General features: G+C 40.7%; 2 protein-coding genes across 5 annotated transcripts in view; both read right to left on the bottom strand.

Moving 5' to 3' along the window:
- Positions 1-8,825, bottom strand: part of eps15 (epidermal growth factor receptor pathway substrate 15) — a 33,108-nt gene extending 24,283 nt beyond the window's left edge. For all 4 annotated transcript variants that reach the window (XM_084065905.1, XM_084065906.1, XM_084065908.1 and 1 more), the window contains exons 1-2: positions 8,746-8,825; positions 5,261-5,302 (exon numbers count right to left, since the gene is read on the bottom strand). In XM_084065905.1, coding sequence (XP_083922031.1) covers positions 5,261-5,302; positions 8,746-8,772 — 69 coding nt within the window. In that variant the 5' untranslated portion in view covers positions 8,773-8,825. The remainder of the gene's footprint in view (positions 1-5,260; positions 5,303-8,745) is intronic.
- Positions 8,826-9,553: 728 nt separating this feature from the next.
- Positions 9,554-18,658, bottom strand: LOC311051731 (calreticulin-like). The gene is made up of 9 exons (XM_084066350.1): positions 18,379-18,658; positions 16,840-16,941; positions 15,954-16,157; positions 15,319-15,413; positions 14,526-14,735; positions 13,699-13,812; positions 12,371-12,514; positions 12,062-12,154; positions 9,554-11,051 (listed from the first exon to the last, which is right to left on the bottom strand). Exons 1-9 carry the CDS (start codon positions 18,470-18,472, stop codon positions 10,851-10,853), a joined length of 1,257 nt encoding a protein of 418 aa, XP_083922476.1. The 5' UTR covers positions 18,473-18,658; the 3' UTR covers positions 9,554-10,850.

Genomic DNA, 18,658 nt, shown 5'->3' with positions numbered 1-18,658 from the left:
TCTCAATCTATATTTTCTATTTTAGTCGTCTGAACTAATAAAAGAGGAACATATCAATGTTCACATCACTTGCTGTAACTGCATTCTCAGCTGTAAAACAGAGGTATGTCAATACCAGAGAAGCAACTAAAGAACAAGTTCAAATCGTGAGATTGGCCCTATGTGTTTTGTGTGTGTGAGTGGGGGGGGGTCATCTGATCTCAGAGACAGCTAAATTCATAATAATAATAACTAGAAAAAGTGCTCCTCGGAGCACAAGTCTCCGCCAGCAGACTTGTGTTGGGAATGTTGGGAATGTTCTAATTCTTATGTTCTAATTCTTACAAAAAATAGAACATGTTACTGTGTCATAGTAACATGACACTAGGGCTGTCACGGTTACATAATTAAAACAGCGGTACAATAAAATGGCACAGAAGCGCGATAAGCGATAGTATTGCAATCCCCCACCACGCACGCGCGCGCAGCGCGCGTGCTCGTTTGCGCGCGCGCGAAGCGCGCGCGCGAAAAAAAATTACCGTTTGTGCGGTGTGATTTCCTTTTATTTCGGTTAATTCGGGACCCAAAATGCGGTTTATGCGGTTTAATTTTCTTTTATTTCGGTTAATAGGGTACCAAGTGCGGTTTTTGCGGTTTGATTTTCTTTTATTTCGGTTAATTCGGTACCAAATATGTACTCCATGAAGGGGCGCGCAGAACGGGCGCAGCAGAACGGTGGATGCATATTTATAGCAGAAAGAGATTCACATTTAACTATAGCCATACTCATTCAATTCTGAACAGATTCTTAAAATGTTAAATTCTTTATTAGCTGTGAAGGGTCTTCTTTCATTTGTATCAGTCATGATTGTTTCGCTATTTCACCCAAAAGGTTTTTAAACAATTAGCTGTATTTAAATGTTCAATTAGTCTTCATTAATTTAATGTCAGTGTAAAACGAATGCAGTAGGCCAAATATTTAAAATGCAAATAAAAAAGAAACACACCAGTCTTCTATTTGTCACCACCACCATCACCCCAAAAAACATAAAGCAAAACGAATGCAGTTTTGGCCATTTATTAAAGTGCAGAAATAGGCCTAATAAAGTCAAGGCCCAACAATGGCCTAACAGCGCAAGTGCGCAACACTTCTTATTATGAATGAGGTATTTTTTTTCAAACAGTGCAAAACAAATGTATACCGTAGTGCAAATAAGAACAGACATATTGGTCTAAATAAAAAAAAAAGGAGCGTGACACTTCAGACTTCAGTCTTAATTGAATGAGGTATTTGTCAAACACAAATAGTGCAAAACTAATGCAATATAAAACGTGCAATTAAGAACAGAACATTGGTCTTATTAATAAAAAAAGGAGCCTCGTATTTGTTACAAAAACAAAACAAAAAAAACAATACAATATATTGTAGTGTATTTTAACAACCTGCATTTAAGAATCTGTCTCTATTTTAGACTTAATGAAATCAAAATGCGCATATTTGTACACAAAACAAGATCAGAAACGTACAAAAATGTTCAATATAATGCCCTGTAGGCTAATAGGCTCAATCTTTTAATTGCAAATTACAAAAACGACTTAATGAAATGAAAATATAAGTCCAGAACAAAAGCCATTTAATTATGCACTATTATAGCTATGGCAGGCTAGGCCATGACATATTGGCTTCTTTAGCAAAAAACTAATAAGAGTCAGACCTGGGTCATCACGTTCTTGTTGCGCGCAAGGAACACCAGCATATTCACCTTGTGTGGTTTCAGAGAGGAACGTAGGTGCGTAACGACATTCCCAGCTGTACTGAAAACTCTCTCAGATGCTGTACTGGTAGCACAAATGACCATGTACTTGCGTGCGATCTTAGCAAGCAGAGGATATCTAGCCTGGTTCTCACGCCACCAGAGAAGAGGATCATCGTTGGTGTCAATCAGAGGCTCCTGTAGGTAACGTGTGAGCTCGGTTTCTGCTCGAATTCTCTTGGGCACTATCGGCACGGGAGCGGCGGTTGGTGACTTCAGCATGTCTCCAAGACTCCTCTTTTTCTTTGCTGGAGGTGGTGTTGGCTCCACCTCGGCGACCACTTGCACAGTCTGCACAGATGATTCCTCTCCCTCGTCGCGCCTGTCAGTGACATCCAGCATCTCGTCAAGGACTGCGTATTTCGTTCCGTCTACATCATCGATATAACCGCTCCTATATCTAGGGTCCAGAAGACAGGCCTTTGACAAAAGGACTTGTAAGGGAGCAGGTTTGTACTTCTCCTCAAGAATGGCGCACATTTTCTTTTTGATGTCCTTTGTCAAGTTGGTGTCATTCTCTGCTGGTGCCAGATATGTTTCAGACAGAAGACACAGCACAGGTTTGACTGATGACACAGTAACATAGTTCTCACCAGACAGCATGTCCGTAAACTCCGCCACAGGTTTCAATGCTGCATTCACAGACTCCAGAACACAGATGTCTTGCCTGGTTGGAATTAGATGCTCGTTTTTCTTGTTATCTAAAACCCTTTTGATAGCAGGCATTTGCTCCAAGACTCTGTCCACCATCTTCTGTTTCGTGCCCCATCTTGTAGCGCAATCCTGCACAGAATATAATAAAGGTAATTAGCTTACATATTTAATGCGCATTATTATTGTTATTATTATCAACTAAATAAAATTAAGTTACATTTTACATCATTATTTTTAATATATATTTTTATTAGATGAAGGCATTAGAATATATAACTGTCAGTGATAGTCACGTGAATATGAATTGTAGCCTAAATAACAAACACTTTATTTATTGGGCTTTACCTGTATCAGGCAGTGTTGGGTTATTTTTAGGTCCTCCTGCGCTTTCGCCAGATCTCTTCTCTTCAACCAGCTGACGGAGAACGCGGAGGCCAAGCTTCGACAGTGGCCCATTGCTCGGGCTGTACGCTCCTTGCTCTTTGCCATTGAGTTTGTGACTGCCAAGTGTAAATTATGTCCAAAGCAGTTAAGCCACGGCCATTTTAACTTATCGTTTATTGCTGATTTGATATTCGCCCCGTTGTCCGTTGTGATACAAGACAGCTTATCTACATCCAGAGACCAATCAGCCAATGCTCTTTCCAGGGCCTCTGCAAGGTTCTCAGCTGTGTGGTTCTGAGGGACAAACACGGTTTCGAGGCAACGTGACTGTAGCGCCCACTCCTTGGTCAGATAATGCACAGTTAAACTCATATATGGAGTCATGTTGACACTACTCCACATGTCAGTCGTGGCGGAGAAGTAATCGATATTCTGGAGCTCACTTTTGATTGATGCCTTTAATGTGTTGTACCTTTTGGGAACAGCAGTGTCAGAGAAATATGTTCTCCCAGGCAACTCGTACTGCTTGTCGAAGTTCTGTAGCATGGATTTGAAAGCAGGTTTCTCCACCGTTTTGAATGGAGCCATCTCCTCCACAAGAAATGAGGTTACCGCTGCTGTAAGGCATTTATGCCTCTTACTGTCACGGCTGTATTTGGTAACACGAGCAAATGCTTCAGCCACCCCAACCTGTCGGCTGGCACCGGCCAGAGGAGCTTTGTTTTTCGGGGCTGCAGCTGGCAAACCCGCTTCTACAGACGGATGAGTAGAGGAAAGATGAGCCCTCAAATTAGATGTGTTTCCACGTTTAACTGGCACTTTCTTCCCGCATAGTTTGCACACTGCCTGGTCTAAGTTGGCTGGCTCTCCATTTTCGTTTGGAATAAAGCCAAAATGTTTCCAAACTGGCGATGTTGCGTTGCGCTTTGAAACGAGACCTGCTGCTCCTGCCATGTTGTTTCTTGTTTATGTTTGCGTCGCTGTCGCGCGCTTCTGTGTCAAGTGCTGCTACCCCGGATGTAAGTATTAGGCGGCAGGATTACCTCCTGGGCGCGCTGCGCGGGATGATGCGGTTTGTGCGGTTTGTCTGCCCCCTTGCGGTTTGAAATTGTAATAGCGCGGTATGCGGTTAATGCGATTATCGCGACAGCCCTACATGACACAAGTGTCCTATCCATCTGTATAACTGTCCTATCCATCCTGTCTGTATAAGTGTCCTATCTGTGTCCTATCCGTCCTGTCTGTATAAGTGTCCTATCCGTCCTGTCTGTATAAGTATCCTATCCGTCCTGTCTGTATAAGTGTCCTATCCGTCCTGTCTATGTAAGTGTCCTATCCGTCCTGTCTGTGTAAGTGTCCTATCTGTCCTGTCTGTGTAAGTGTCCTATCCAATTGTTACAGTATCCGCCATTTCTCAGCCATTTAGTGATTATTCCTGTCTTACCTCACTTTGAAAGAGGCAAAGACTCTTTCAAAGTGACACATGTATTTATAGCCCGTTATATGTCACTAGCCAATCAGTTCACACTATTTCACCGTATTGTCAAGTGTCACGTGAGGCTCGACCAATGTTTGCTTGGCTGGCGGAAAGTGAAAACAAACTCTCCTGGCGGAGACAATAATAAATAGTACCAATTCACCCTGCTAGGTATCTAGGCAAACTGCAACACTCTAGACCTCTTTCATGAGGCTCCCTGCTAGCTCTTCTGACAGGTTTGGAAGAGAGAGCCATCATTTATTCATGGAGAAGCCTCTCTCATTGGCCACAGAGACTAATTTTGAAAGGAGGGAGAGGAAATTGCTACCACTCACTGCAAAGCTGCAGTGGATTTAATACAGCTAAAGCTATGCACAGTATGCAGTGTTCGAACTAAACCGGCCTTCTCCTCGCTCTTAAGTAGACGATTAATACTGTTGAAGTGGAAGTCAAGGATTAAAGCAAAATAAAATCTCACGACTGAACATAGTTAGGCCATCTCTCTCTCTCTCTCTCTCTCTCTAGTATTTTTGTGTTGAGCCGGGAAGGGACAGGTATTTTACTTGTAGATCAAATTTGGTTGCATCTAGGGAACAAATACTTGACTTTCATTGTGCATTTTGTGCAACATTCATTTATCATGATCATTAACTACTTCAAACAATACATTATATAGTGATTTTCAGTGATTATACTCACATCACTTTAAAGCAATATCAAAATGAAAAATGAATACATTACATGTATTTGACTTTTTCTGGAATATTGGATTTTCTTCCTAAATTATACCTCTCTAGTCTCCTTACATCTTATGCAGCCTTATGTCTTATGTTTGAGTGATGGAAAATTCACTGCATGGTTTATTCAGCCTTTATAATCACTAATAGACACAGAATGGAGGTTAATGAACAAGAAACAGAAATATTCAATGTTAGAGGACATATTTGCTTACCTGCCGATAGTATTTGTCATAGACGGGATTTCCACTCGAGAGCTGTTGGTGTAGACACACATAAATTCAACATTAGACACCATTTTGAAAAGATTATAAATGATTGCAACACTGCAATACTTGCAGTGTTGCAATCAATACCTACAGTATGGGCTTATTTAGGCCTAGGTGTGAGAATTAAAAATGCAGAATGACCATAAACCTTGGCCAAATACAAAATAATGCTCCCAGTCCATAAGCTCAATCTGTCAACACGTGTTTGCTTGACTGCTGGCCAAACCTGTCATCCATTGTGCCAAGACGAGCTGCCAGAAAACAAGGCTGATCCTTCACAGATGGAGGCAGGCAAACATGTTGACTCCAATCAATATGCTTATCCGCATTATTGTTTCTCATCTTCACGCTCCTATCAGTGACTAAACCTACGCTCTGTCAATCATCGGTTTCCAGGTAAATGTGATACTGAATACATTGACTGCTGCCTGTTTCACTGTGGAATGAGAGCTTACACAGCAAGGCAAGCAACCCTATTGTACAGTAAGACAACACTTGAAGTCTGCAGACTAGTTTTTATCATCTTACAGTTCACAAAGCCCAGCCTAAAACCAGGTCTAGGTAGGACAAAACAACCACAGCAGACATGACAGCATCTCAACTAAAGTAATGATTATGAAATTATTAAAATAGATGCGTGCCTTGGCACTCGTCTCCTACGTCATGTCTCCTGGCAACATTGTGCAAGCACCATTATTCTCTGGACTAATCCACTTATGGGTGTGTGAGTGTTGCACATCACTATACAGCTGATTCTGGAGTTCTGCCGATTTCGGAGAAAAATGTAATAGCTTAGTCTGGACTTCCTGACATAAAACCACACTTCCTGTGGCTCCTGACGTCCACCTCACAGAGCAAGGACAGGGCGTATCTCCACAGAGATGTCATTTCCTCTTTTTTTTTTTTTTACCCATTTCCTTCTTTCATTGATTTGCTGAAGGTCTACTGCTGGACAGGAAGAGAACAACATTTCAGTCTTCACAGAAGTTACCAGTAATACTCTTTTCTGCTGTTCTTTCACAAAAAGTAGAAGAAAAAAAGAAAGGGAAGAAACCTACAGTATGAGTATTATTAAACAGCTGGGCAAAGTCCATTCAATCAATGGGTAAATGGAAGGGTTATCCTCAACAAAAAAGTATCTCCATCTCCACAGAAACCACAAACTTGCCTTCAGTGTCAAAGATAACCAGCCAAAGATCTTTCAGCTTGTTAAAGATCTAGATAACTCTGCAGCCACACAGAAGGAGAGGACTATAAGGAAAACAAAACCTACACCCTGTATTGTCGCATGGCAGTTGTGTCAATAGCTGATTCATAACCTGATCACTATTCACACACACTTATCTTTCTCTGGCCCACACCACTTTTTGTCTGTGGTACACAATTGTGTGCCTGGAACTGTTGGCGACCACAACACTGTGGTCATTGTACTGGTGACACTTTAATAGCGCTGCACTGGAAAAAAAAGAAAAATCCCTCAATCATTCTCTAGCCTATACAAACTGCAGCAGATAGCCAGATATGCTACTCTGTATGCGGGCTGACAGGCCAGTCTGGTTTTCTCTAGAATATTCTACTATCCACTGGTTGCGATTGAAACAATGTCACGTTATGTGAATTTTACAAACTCATCCTTTATAGGAAACAGAAAGACACAAATGTGTCAATAACCGTGTAACTCACCAGATTGTTTTTGTCCTGTGAGTGATACGGTTGTATGACAAAAGTATAAACTGAGCTTTAGAGTTTCTCCTTGTGTACTGTATACAGCAAGAAGAATGCATGGCTAGTGGGTAGCCTATTACTTATTAGCTTACTGTATGTTTGCCCTACTGTATGTAAGTTTATCAGGCTGTAAAGAAAAAGTGAGAGTGGATAATATCACATAAATTTGTCTTCATGTAGGCCTCACTGCTTGGATGAGTAGTGGAATTCCTCAGTATGACGTTCTCAGGACACAATGTATAATCAAGGGATTCTTATGAATGTTGAACTAACAATACTGTGGCCCAACTAATAACATAAACTTGACGGTTTTATTTGACACATAGACTTTCTGTGACAGCTAATGATAGAAACACTTTCTGTGACGGCTAATGTTAGAAACACTTTCCGTGACAGCTAATGATAGAAACACTTATCTCCAACAGTTCTTCTCTGAGCCTTTAGATTTAGGCTATGTGTAACCCTGACATTGAGTCAGCCCCAGGTAACCGCAGGTCTGTGGTTGTAACCAGACAACTAGACCTTCCAAATAAATGAGACAGCTTTTGTAGTGGGTGCAAACCAAAACAGTTTTCCCGCTGTATTTAGCTTATAAACAGCAGACTAACACTGTGTGACAGCTGAAGTGCAAGCTTCAATTACTTATTAGACTTTCTATAACTTTGATTAAAAACAGCTAAAGGCTAGCTATAGTAAACGTGGATACATGTAACCAGAGGTTCCTATTGCATTCTAATAGAAGGCAAACATTCATAGCTCTTGAGACTGATTTCCAAAGGTCATGAGCAACACATTTACAACAGTCAGTGAGTGAAGACAGGCGGTGCAATTCTACTTATAAACCAATAATCAATGGACTAGTCTACTACTTAGCCCACCAAACAAGCCAAGAAAGCAGTAGGAAGATGTATCAGCAACAGCAAAGGTAATACGTTTGTTTGTTATTACAACATGTGTTGTATTTGTGGTAATAGTGAGCATTACATTTAGCTTTTAGCAAAGCAATGTTTGACAAGACAGTAGAACAACACAACACAACACATGGGGCTTGTGTGGTCTTGTTTACCAGGTCCCCCCATGATGGGGGGACCTGGTAAACAAGACCACACAACACAACAGCCTCTTGATACGCTGAAGCAGCAGTGCCATTACCATACATTACACCATGGCCTCTAAAACCTGGTAACGTTGGCTTTGGCATTGGTTTGATAAGAGAAACTCTAAAAAGCTACCCCACCATGGTTGTGTTGTGTGCACACACACACACACACACACACACACACACACACACACACACACTAGCATTCATAGCTAACAGGCTAGGTAGCTAGCTACGCCCTTAAATAACGGCTAATTTAGAGACTTCGTCGCTCGACAAAAAGAAACGAAGCGTTTCTATTACTGAAACAGTGACGACGTGACGCGCTGCGACACTTTGTTTCAGTTGGAAACACGTCGTTTAAATGTCGAGCGACAGTGTCGCGCGACGAAAGACTCTCCAAAGAGATTACACACACAAACTTTTCCCAGTCACAACTGCACAGACACAGACACAACTTCCAAAAACAAGCGACAAACACCTATAACTGCGCCATTCCCCCGCTTCCGAATGAGCTACACATGTTCGGATGTTTACGAGCGACAGACAGGACGACAGAGAGACGTTTGTGATATTTAGATTTGAGTTGGAAAAGACAGTAGTTTACCTGAGTAAGAGACAGAGTGGCAGCCATAACGTTAGTGTTGTTTCTGTTCCCCCCACTGCTCTCTGCTCTCTCCCCCGCTGCGCTGCTGTGACAGACACATAGGGGGCGCTGTGCTGTGTCAGACACATAGGGGGCGCTGTGCTGTGACAGACACATAGGGGGCGCTGTGCTGTGACAGACACATAGGGGATGCTGCTGTGACAGACACATAAATGTGTAATGCCCTACCAAAAGCAGTGAAGGAGAGTAACACCCTACTCTCCTTCAAAACTGCCCTAAAATAGTACCTTCAGGTGGCTGCAATTCCAAACTGGCCCCTGTAAAAGTCATAACATACCCCCCCCCTTCTTTCTTCTCAAACTTTTTACTATAGATAATTGGGGGATTGTTGATGGTTAACTTTCAAGCGAGAGGGCTTAAATCATTCATGGGCAAGAGGGGCTGTCTGGTAGATTTATTTATTTAAAAAAATTTCACAATGAGTTTATTTCCATGTATTTCTTTTTTTATTTGGATCTCCATTTACTGCCACCAAAGCAGCAGCAAGTTACCCTTCCTTGGGTAGTGACTAACAGTGTTTTCTCTCTCTCTCTCTCTCTCTCTCTCACACACACACACACACACACACACACACACACACACACACACACACACACACACACACACACACACACACACACACACACACACACACACACACACACACACACACACACACACACACACACACACACACACACACACACACACACACACACACACACACACAAAATCTTTTTTGAACATAGTCATACAGGACCACTTTTTGTGTAGTGAGATTCATTTATTTGAGCTACCTTTCATAAAACTCACATTCTACTGACCCTCGATTTAAAAATATACAGCAAGCTACATTTAATAAATTAATCAATGGGATGACTACAAAATGTAAGACAAAAAAATACATTTATTCTTACTTTAAGAATAACCCCATATAATGGACTCGAAGGTAAAATGCCAGAAGATTTCTAGTTGTTTCTGGTTGCATTTATTGAACAGAGTGCCCCTTTTTTTTTACACAACAAAATTAAAATGTCAATCTCAATTTTCCTTCACTAACATTAGTAATAAAAAAAATCTTTACAAAAGGGCCAGGTGTTTGGGGACACACAGGTTAAGGGTATGTATTCCTGTTGGAATTGTAAATTGAGAGAAATTGTATTCATGTATTTTCACATACTAGCACTATTCGAAGATGGATACATATGAATGGACAAAAAAAGAGTTCCTGATAATCAAGTGTTGCACCTAAATAAAATGTATGATCCATACAGACACAAAACTATTTGCATTGAGGAACTATACAGCACCAAACTAAGAGATTCAATCTCAAATAAAACCATACCGAATATCCATCTTATGGGTAACAGTAGATAATCACGTCATGTACAGATTGTGTCTTTGATAAACCATCACCTATTTCCACAGACACTTAATCAATCCATCAACTTGTATAAAGCCATTCAATCCTAAATCTATATGGCATCTGAGGAAAGCCAAGATCGCTGTCTTGAGTCAGAGAGTGACATGATGGTAAAAAAAAAAAAAAAAGATGGCATACATTAATCACAAAACATGAGGTAAAAAAAAAAAAAACATGAGGTAAACAAAATATTTTCATGAATGGGCCATAACCCAAAACAACTTTCAACGTAATAAAGATGACAACATACTTCATAAAAGTTAAAACTGAACAGATCACAAATGCCAAGTTATTGTTTCAGTTGCATATTAACAGCAGAATGGGTTGTATGGGTATAATTTAATAGTTTCCATGTTCATGACATCTTCCTTCCTTCTTCATAAACTCATGGTCTTAATAACAATAACAGCACATGGAAACGTAGCAAAACAAACTCTTTTTTTTTAATCAATAGATTTTCACCCCATGTCCTTATCCTGTAAACAAAACAAAAGACCCACCCCTCCCCACCCCGCTGCAGGCTGTCAATCATGAGGGGAATGTCCAACCAAGTCCCGTCAGCTCAGTCTTTAGCCTTTTTTCCAATGGCTCATGGCCAGACAGACAAACTGTTTTTATTTCCTAGTAAGTTCCTGTTAGGAGTTTATAACTCATCCTTGAGTTTAGAGTCCAAGTCATCTTCTTCCTCTTCTTCCTGCTCTTCGTCATCATCTTCTTCCTCCTCTTCATCCTTCTCCTCTTCCTCTTCCTCATTCGTCTCCTCTTTTCTGTTGTTGTTCTCGTCTTCCTCGCGCTTCTTTCTCTCTTCCTCCTCCTGGCCATCCTTCATCTTCTTCTCTGGATCCTGGAAAGACAGCGTATGAAAACAAATAAATGACCTGACCACAGGAAGACATCACTCTCAAAGCCATTTTTAAGCAAGTCCAAGTTCTAATCTAAATGTAAATACTCTCTAAGTACTCTCTTCTTCACCAGCAGTCACCACTCATCCTAAATTAGCTTTGAACTTAAGCAGTGCATTTCCAGTGTTAAAGCTGTAATATGTAACCTTTTTGTGAATAAAATGTTATTGTGTTAATATGTTATATTATTATATGTTAAACTTATTACAATATAACTTACAACCACCCCATACAATTGGGGTGGTTGTATTTAGTCTCCCTGCTCTTCTATTGAGACATTTAGATCCTGTGTCTTGTTTGACACGACCTAGTTACGAGTGGTACTGCCTGCAGGTAAACATTCCGTTTCTCCCCTGAGTAAGCAGGCAGGCTCTATTAGCTAAGTGGTAAAATTTCAGAACTTGCGCAGGAGACTTCCAAGGTAGAATAGGAAAATTACAGAGTGCAGCTTTAAGTACACTAGTTATTACAGCCCTGCTTAGTACTGTTTTCTTAGCCCCGCTCCCGTTGGATTTCCGACCATTACAGCAATGGTTGCTTGCTATTCCTGCAAAAGTTCCATTGAGACCCAAATACATTACAAACAGAAAAACAGAAGAAGAGAGAGAGACGGCCCAGCAGGCCACCACCATGGACAGCGACAGTGGGCTGTGCTTAGGTTACCATTCAGTACATTATTGTCGGGGCATATACCTGTCAGTAACAACATTTCAAAATGACCTTCTCCTCTGTATTAGCATGCAATTGAGAAATGCATTCAAATGTGAGAACTGCATTATTGTTTTGCTTTTGCTTTAAAATCTCCTGCTTTGATTTTCTTTTCAACTTGACTCCATGCTGCAACACTGCTAAACCCATACTGTTGCATGCTTCAGGTGCGTTACATCCAGATTGCCAATGGTAAAGGTATGGTACGAAATTCGGTGGTGATGGCAGCTATGGATGGACTGACCTTTGTTTGTCCCCATGTGTCATGGCCTTCTTCCTCTGCCAACTTTGGGTCATTGGTGATCATAAAGTTGTCAAAAATTGTACCAGACTTCACCTATGTTAAAAGGAAAGGGGACAGATTTAGATGACAGGATCATAAAAATAATGTAATAAATTGGTAAAATGTCCATTTTTAAATATAATCAACATCTACAAAAAATAACTAAGAGCCAAATAGACTATACCCATTACACTTAGTGGCAAACAAAATATATAAAACATCAATACAATATTGTTTTCTGAGAAGCAAATAATCAACTGGCAGTCGTACCTGCCATAGATCAAGTCCTATCACACCAATGCTGTCGTATTTGTAGATCTCAGAATCAGCTGTGTACTCTGGGTTGTCAATTTCAGGGTGGACCCACTTGCCCTTAAAGCCAGGGTTGTCAATCTCTCTGGGTTTCCACTCACCCTATGAAAAGGGCACACAAAAATAGTAGTTAGCATTGTGGAATCATAAAATCACAAAACATCGCCAATAAATCAGGCTGTACCAATCCTTACTTTTCTAGCTACAATGATAAATATATTAAATTGAGGGCATATTGAGCCAATAATAAAGGCTGCCTCAGGAGGGAGATTGGCTGTATGGGAATCGGAAGATTCCCGGATTGGTTTCTGTCTCCCCCTGGGTTAGTGTCCCAAGTGTCCTTGAGCAAGACATCGAACCTTTAACATATTAAAACCGAGAAAGCATCTATCATTTTAGATTTTAACCACTTTAACCATTATTCTATATGTTGGCAATTTATTTTATATGTATATATTTATATATATATATGAGCTTGTATATCTGCTATTATTGAATAGCCAAAGCATAAAATAATGGTTAAAGTGGTTACACAAATGCGTTCCCGGTTTTAATGGGTTAACTGTTCCTGATGAGCAAGGTTGGTGCCATGCATGGTTTCATCTGCCGTTGGGTGTGTGAATGTGTGTGAGAATCGTGAATGTAATGCACCTTGAATAAAAGGTGCTATATAAATGCACCATTTACCATTTAGTTACCATTTAATAAAAGGAAAAAGTGCAACTTTATTATATATATATATACTGTAAAGTGTGTCTCAGGTTAATTTGATGCATGTATTTCAGAGGTCAAAAAAGCCCCCAGTGAACAAAGTATATTTCCAACCTCAACTTACATAAGAATTACTCAATGAAAATGACTGTACAGACTAGGGGTGTTATATCACAAGTAGGTTATATCAGTGGTTCTCAACCATTTCAGGCGGGACCCCCCAAAATAATCAGATTTGAACTGGGGACCCCCCACCCTGATAAGCCCTTAATGATGTAGGAGTTGAGGAATTACATTTTCGGTTCCACAGATAAATATTGTGAGCGAGGCGTTGTGAGCATGTAGATCGTCTATTTTCAAAATATTTGCAGTAATGGTCTTTTTCTTTTCTTTCTTTTTGAGGTATTAAAAATGTCTTAAAAGTCCTTAAATTGTTACTTCACTGTTACTTCAATTGTTACTTCACCCCCCCAAAATCCTCCCCCTGGGGGTCCCGACCCACAGGTTGAGAACCACTGGGTTGTATCACTAAACAGACCTGGTGGATCAGTATGTGTCATTGACAATGCTTTTACCTTGTAGTCAGGGTTGGTGACCATCGGGGGTTCCCACTCTCCATCCATCTCCTCATCCCAGTCATCAGGTTTCTTAGCATCAGGGTCTGGGATGTTCTCAGGCTTGTCCCATTCCTACAGGCAGAGGAGATACAGTGGGAAAACACAAGACTTCATTTAAATCCAGTCAAATGCAATTTTCCAAAGTTTAACCCATTCAATCCGGGAAAGCATCTCTGTCATTTTAGATGTCTTTGGCTATTCAAAAATAGCAGATCTACAAGCTCATAGCGTGGCACAGAGTGCCGCGTTATGTGCTTCTAGACCTGCTATTTTAGAAAAATCCTGAAAATGTGTGCAAATCATAAAGCGAACATTTGTAAAATATTTTGTCCCAGGGACCTCCAGAAGCAAAGATTTGAGTTACAAATGTTTGCTTTAAAAGAAAATAAATATATTCAAAGATTTGCACACATTTTCACGATTTTTCAAAAATAGCAGATCTACAAGCTCATAGCACGGCACTTGGTGCTGCACGATGAGCTTGTATATCAGTCATTTTTGAATAGCCAAAGTATAAAATAATGGTTATAGCTGAAATCTAAAATGACACAGATGCGTTCCCGGATTGAATGGGTTAACAGAAGATTTTCTCATTTCAGTGGAACATAAAGCACATAGGACCACAATGGAAACAAGCCCTCGGGGCTTTTTGTGTTATCCTTTAAGCATCATTGTATAACAGTACTTTTTGCAAACCGTTAAGTATTCAATCAAACATTTCTGTTACATCTTACAAGATAGGCTTAACTTCTGCCTCGTAAAAAACAAAAGGCAGAACAAAGTACCTCAGGTTTCTTATCATCGGGGTCAGGGACTTTCTCCCTCTCATCCCAGTCTTCTGGTTTCTTGGCCTCAGGGTCTTTAACTTTCTTAGGAGGCAGGAAGTCCCAGTCGTCCTCCAAACTGCCAGACTCAACCTTCTTATTGTCAATCTTCACCTCATAAGTGTTGTCAGGAAGGACAATCAGTGTGTACAGATGAGTGAACTCATCATCCTGCATGATGTAAAACACAAGAGATTGAATTTAAAGTGGTGAACAGGGAATCAAATAGTTAGTCATTGAAAACTTAAAGGGAACTTGCACCATTGATGTGCATTTCAGTTAATTGTTGATGAGTATCATAGTCTATAGAAAACATTTTCATGATACAATCTTAGTGACAGAGAAAATAGTTTCCATCCAGTTTTAGCCCATTCACTAAATTTAGATCTCTGATCGTCTGGCTGCACAATACCGAGTGGTTAATTAATAATTCATAATGTGTTTTTGTAAATTTGGGCCCCAGGGAGAAACCAAATTTGGGGTCTGGAGATGAAAATGTTTAGCCATACAACAAATATGTAGAGGTAACGTGGAACTCCTGATAGTTTCTCGTGATGTCCAGACCTGTGTTGCTTGTCATCCCACCCCCTTTCTAAGCTGCCTTCCATTTCTCTCTTGCTCTAGTCTAGTGTACAATGTATATGCCATAAGAAATCTTATGCAGGGTTAATAATGAGTATGTTTTTAGTGTGGGTTCGTGAATGAAATCACGTTTAACACTGGTCGAGTGTTTACTGTTTGGCTTAAGTCTTACCTTGCATCTGATGTCCTTATTAATCAGATGGTTCTTGCCTTTGTAGTTGAAAATCACATGAACCTTCTTAGTGCCAGGGCCACAAATGTCAGGACCTAATAGAGAAACACACAAGCAACCACTGTAAGTCAATCGTGTGTATAAAGTGCATAAACTAGCAAATAGTTAGGTAAAGTTCAAATTAAAAGTTTCATTGTTAAAATTAACCATTGTCCATTCTTGGACAGGTGATTTCTTGCAAACAAAACATAACATAACAGCCACATCTACAGAAAGAACCCATATCATCATTATGAACTACTAGACCATACCCGGTCGGCGCAGCGCATCCGTGGGGGGATATGCGCACATGATCTGGCAACCCGGGAGGCAGTTCGTCCCATAGCTGGGCAGACCCGTAGCCATGGCGACAGTGTTTGACACAAAAACGCTAATAAGAAGCTGAGATTTGATGAAATTGAAAAACGGGCTTCACAGTTAAGTTCAGATGGTAATGGTCAATGGCTGTGAGCAAAATCAGAGCAATTGGTCCAGCCAGTGAGGAGAACCGGGTGTCTTCACCACCACCACCACCACTACAAACGCACAGAGGTTACTAGAATTATAGTAGGATACATAAAATAAGCCATACAAACCAAACATGATGTTGTAGGTGGAGTCGCCATGCATATCTTCCTGGTTGAGGTCAGATGGGAACAGTTTGATGTATCCACCACCACAGTCAATGCTCTGTTCATGTTTCACAGTGAACTGGATGACCAGAGGCTGGCCCTTGTTGCTGAAGTCATCAAAACGGGATGACACGGAGTAGAAGCGGGCATCCTGACTTGTCTGAAGACCTAGAATAGAACATTGTGTATTAGGTAATAGTCGCTAATATTTTGTTTCTAGTATCAAACACGCTCACAGACACACATTAGACTTATCACTCCACGAATGAACAGTGAACAAGGAAAGGCTGCTTTCATCTTCTATGCCCCAGACAAATGGAACAAACTCCAGGACTCTCTGAAACTGGATCAATTGGTCTCTATAGAGACATTTAGGGAACTACTTGAGGACGCATTACATAAGGACGGCACCTGCTTTGTGTAGCCCTTATGTAGCTGCATTATGATGTTTTTTTTGTTGTTCATTACATTGCACTTTATTTAAAATGTTATAGTTTTTTTTATATGTTGTGATCATGCTGTACTCAAGGAGTCCTTGAAAGAGAGAGCTTGCTCTAAATGGTCTTCCCTGAATAAATAAAAAGGTCAATAAAACAATAACTGGATAAATGTTTAGAATTGTTATTGCTCTTATTAACATCCAAAAACAGTGTTTAACACTAAACAACCGAAGGTCAGCACCTCACCAAAGGTCGCGGCTTGAAAAGGTTGAGAACCACCGCTCTAACTGACCTCCCTCGACACAGACATCAGACATGCAGGACATACATAAGTCACTGTGTGTAATGACAGTCTTGTATTGGGACAAAGTGCTGATGATAAAATACGATATTTCAATCTTTACTCTCACCTTTATCCTTTTCTGCATCACCGTAGAACTTCCCTGCAGTCAGGACAAACTTGCCATAATCGGACTTGTGTTTGGATTCCAACCAGCGACTATCCCAGGCATCTGTTAAAACATTTTGCACATAATAACCATTATTAGCTGGACAGTGGACCCAACAGCATCCTTTCAAAGCTGAAACATAAACTTGTGGGCTTGCAGGGAGTCAGATCATGTGCAATATCTGAGACTGAGAGAGTTTTATGATGTCAGGCGAAACTTGGCATTCACGATCTACAGTGTGTTAGGTATTCTAGAGCAGGGGTCTTCAACAGGGGGTCCTCAGAGTTACTACAGGAGGGGCCGTCAAATCTTTGTGTGATAGGGACTTTTTTTTTTTACACTAACCACTTGAACTCTAGCATCCCTATTCTGAGGGGAACGTTAGCCGAAAAATAGCAGATCTACAAGCACACAACGCCTTGCAGTGAGCTTGTAGATCGGCTATTTCCCGGAAAAGAGGTTTGGTGTAAAGGGGGAAAAAGAGCAGACCAAGTACAGAGCCAACGGTCAAGTTTACAAAGTATTGAGGGTTTAAGTGGTTAAATGTCTGGGGAAAAAACACTCATTTAACATGAATACAATATGTAATGGGGGGGTCTCTGCTTCATCTCTCTCTCAGCTAGGGGGTCCTTGGCCTGAAAAACGTTGAAGACCCCTGGTCTACATGATGGGGCAGCTAGCAGGCTGGTGTTAGGGGATGATGACAGACAGTATGAATGAATGACCATGGGAGAGAGAGGGGGATGGGAAGGGAAGGCGGGGTTAGTAAGTAGACAGACACCCTGGGGAAAAAGGTTCTGATCGGGGTTAAATGATGGATGATGCTATGGTATAAATGCACTGTAGCCCAGCAGACAAGCAACCAAATACATACCAAGTGCAATAACTATATGCTACCATGCCAAAGAGCAATGATGCATAGATAACTAGGCAAACACGCTTGTATGGATTTAAAGGAGTAGTTCACCCAAAAAAAATACTTATTTTCTATCAATTACACACCCCATGAAGCCTTGAATTTTCTTCGTTTTTGTCGGATTGATATAGGCATTCATTTGATGAGCGGGGTCATCGGGCAGTAGAAGACTAGGAGTCGGTCATCAAATTATTGGCTTAGGAATGCGACAAAAACTAAAACAATCTCCATGAATTCAATGTTTCATTGGGTGTGTAATTGATAGAAAATAAGTCATTTTTTTGGTTTGACCCCAATGGAAACAAGCCATAGCTAGTGCTTTCTTGGGTTCAATCCTTTTAGCATTGTATTTGTATTAAACTGTACTTTTCTGTGTTTTTTTTTTTGTTGCAAACTGTAAAGTATTCAATCAATCAATCAGTCAGTCATTCTTTTGGGTGAACTACTCCTTTAATTGCTTGTCAAGACTCAAGAAAGGTGCATCAATGTAGGCCTAAAACACTGCAATGACTGAAAAATAGAAGCAATTTAAATGACAGCAACAATTAATCCATGCATGGTTGTCTAATGCTGTTTTAACTTACCTCCATCGTCAAATTGATCTCGGAGATATACAGCAGACTGGGCGAGTACAGATGCGGCCGATACGGCCATCAAGAGCAGAGACAGGGCTGTCATTCTATTGAGATTTAAACGCCTCGTCCCTCAGACACAAGATTCCCACAGATATGATAATACATGCATATATAATAACCCCAAGTACCCCTGATCTGTGCAATACGCGCTATTTCTTCAGTCCAGCCTTATCAGACACATACAGTAACGCTACAGTCAGTGGGAATGATCTGCGCTGAGCACTGGCTC

This window comes from Gymnoscopelus microlampas (assembly GCF_963454915.1).
Source record: "Gymnoscopelus microlampas genome assembly, chromosome: 9".
In the NCBI taxonomy this organism is placed as follows: Eukaryota; Metazoa; Chordata; class Actinopteri; order Myctophiformes; family Myctophidae; genus Gymnoscopelus; species Gymnoscopelus microlampas.
The sequence above is the reverse complement of the archived record's forward strand: the minus strand, read 5'-3'. Positions and strand labels throughout refer to the sequence as shown.

Coding starts and splice junctions, on each gene's coding strand:
- LOC311051731 (XM_084066350.1), bottom strand. CDS start 18,472: ATGACAGCCCTGTCTCTGCTCTTGATGGCCGTATCGGCCGCATCTGTA. Junction 15,414..15,953: donor CACCTACAACATCATGTTTG/GTTTGTATGGCT, acceptor TTTCTCTATTAG/GTCCTGACATTTGTGGCCCT. Junction 12,515..13,698: donor TCACCAACCCTGACTACAAG/GTAAAAGCATTG, acceptor CCCTTTTCATAG/GGTGAGTGGAAACCCAGAGA.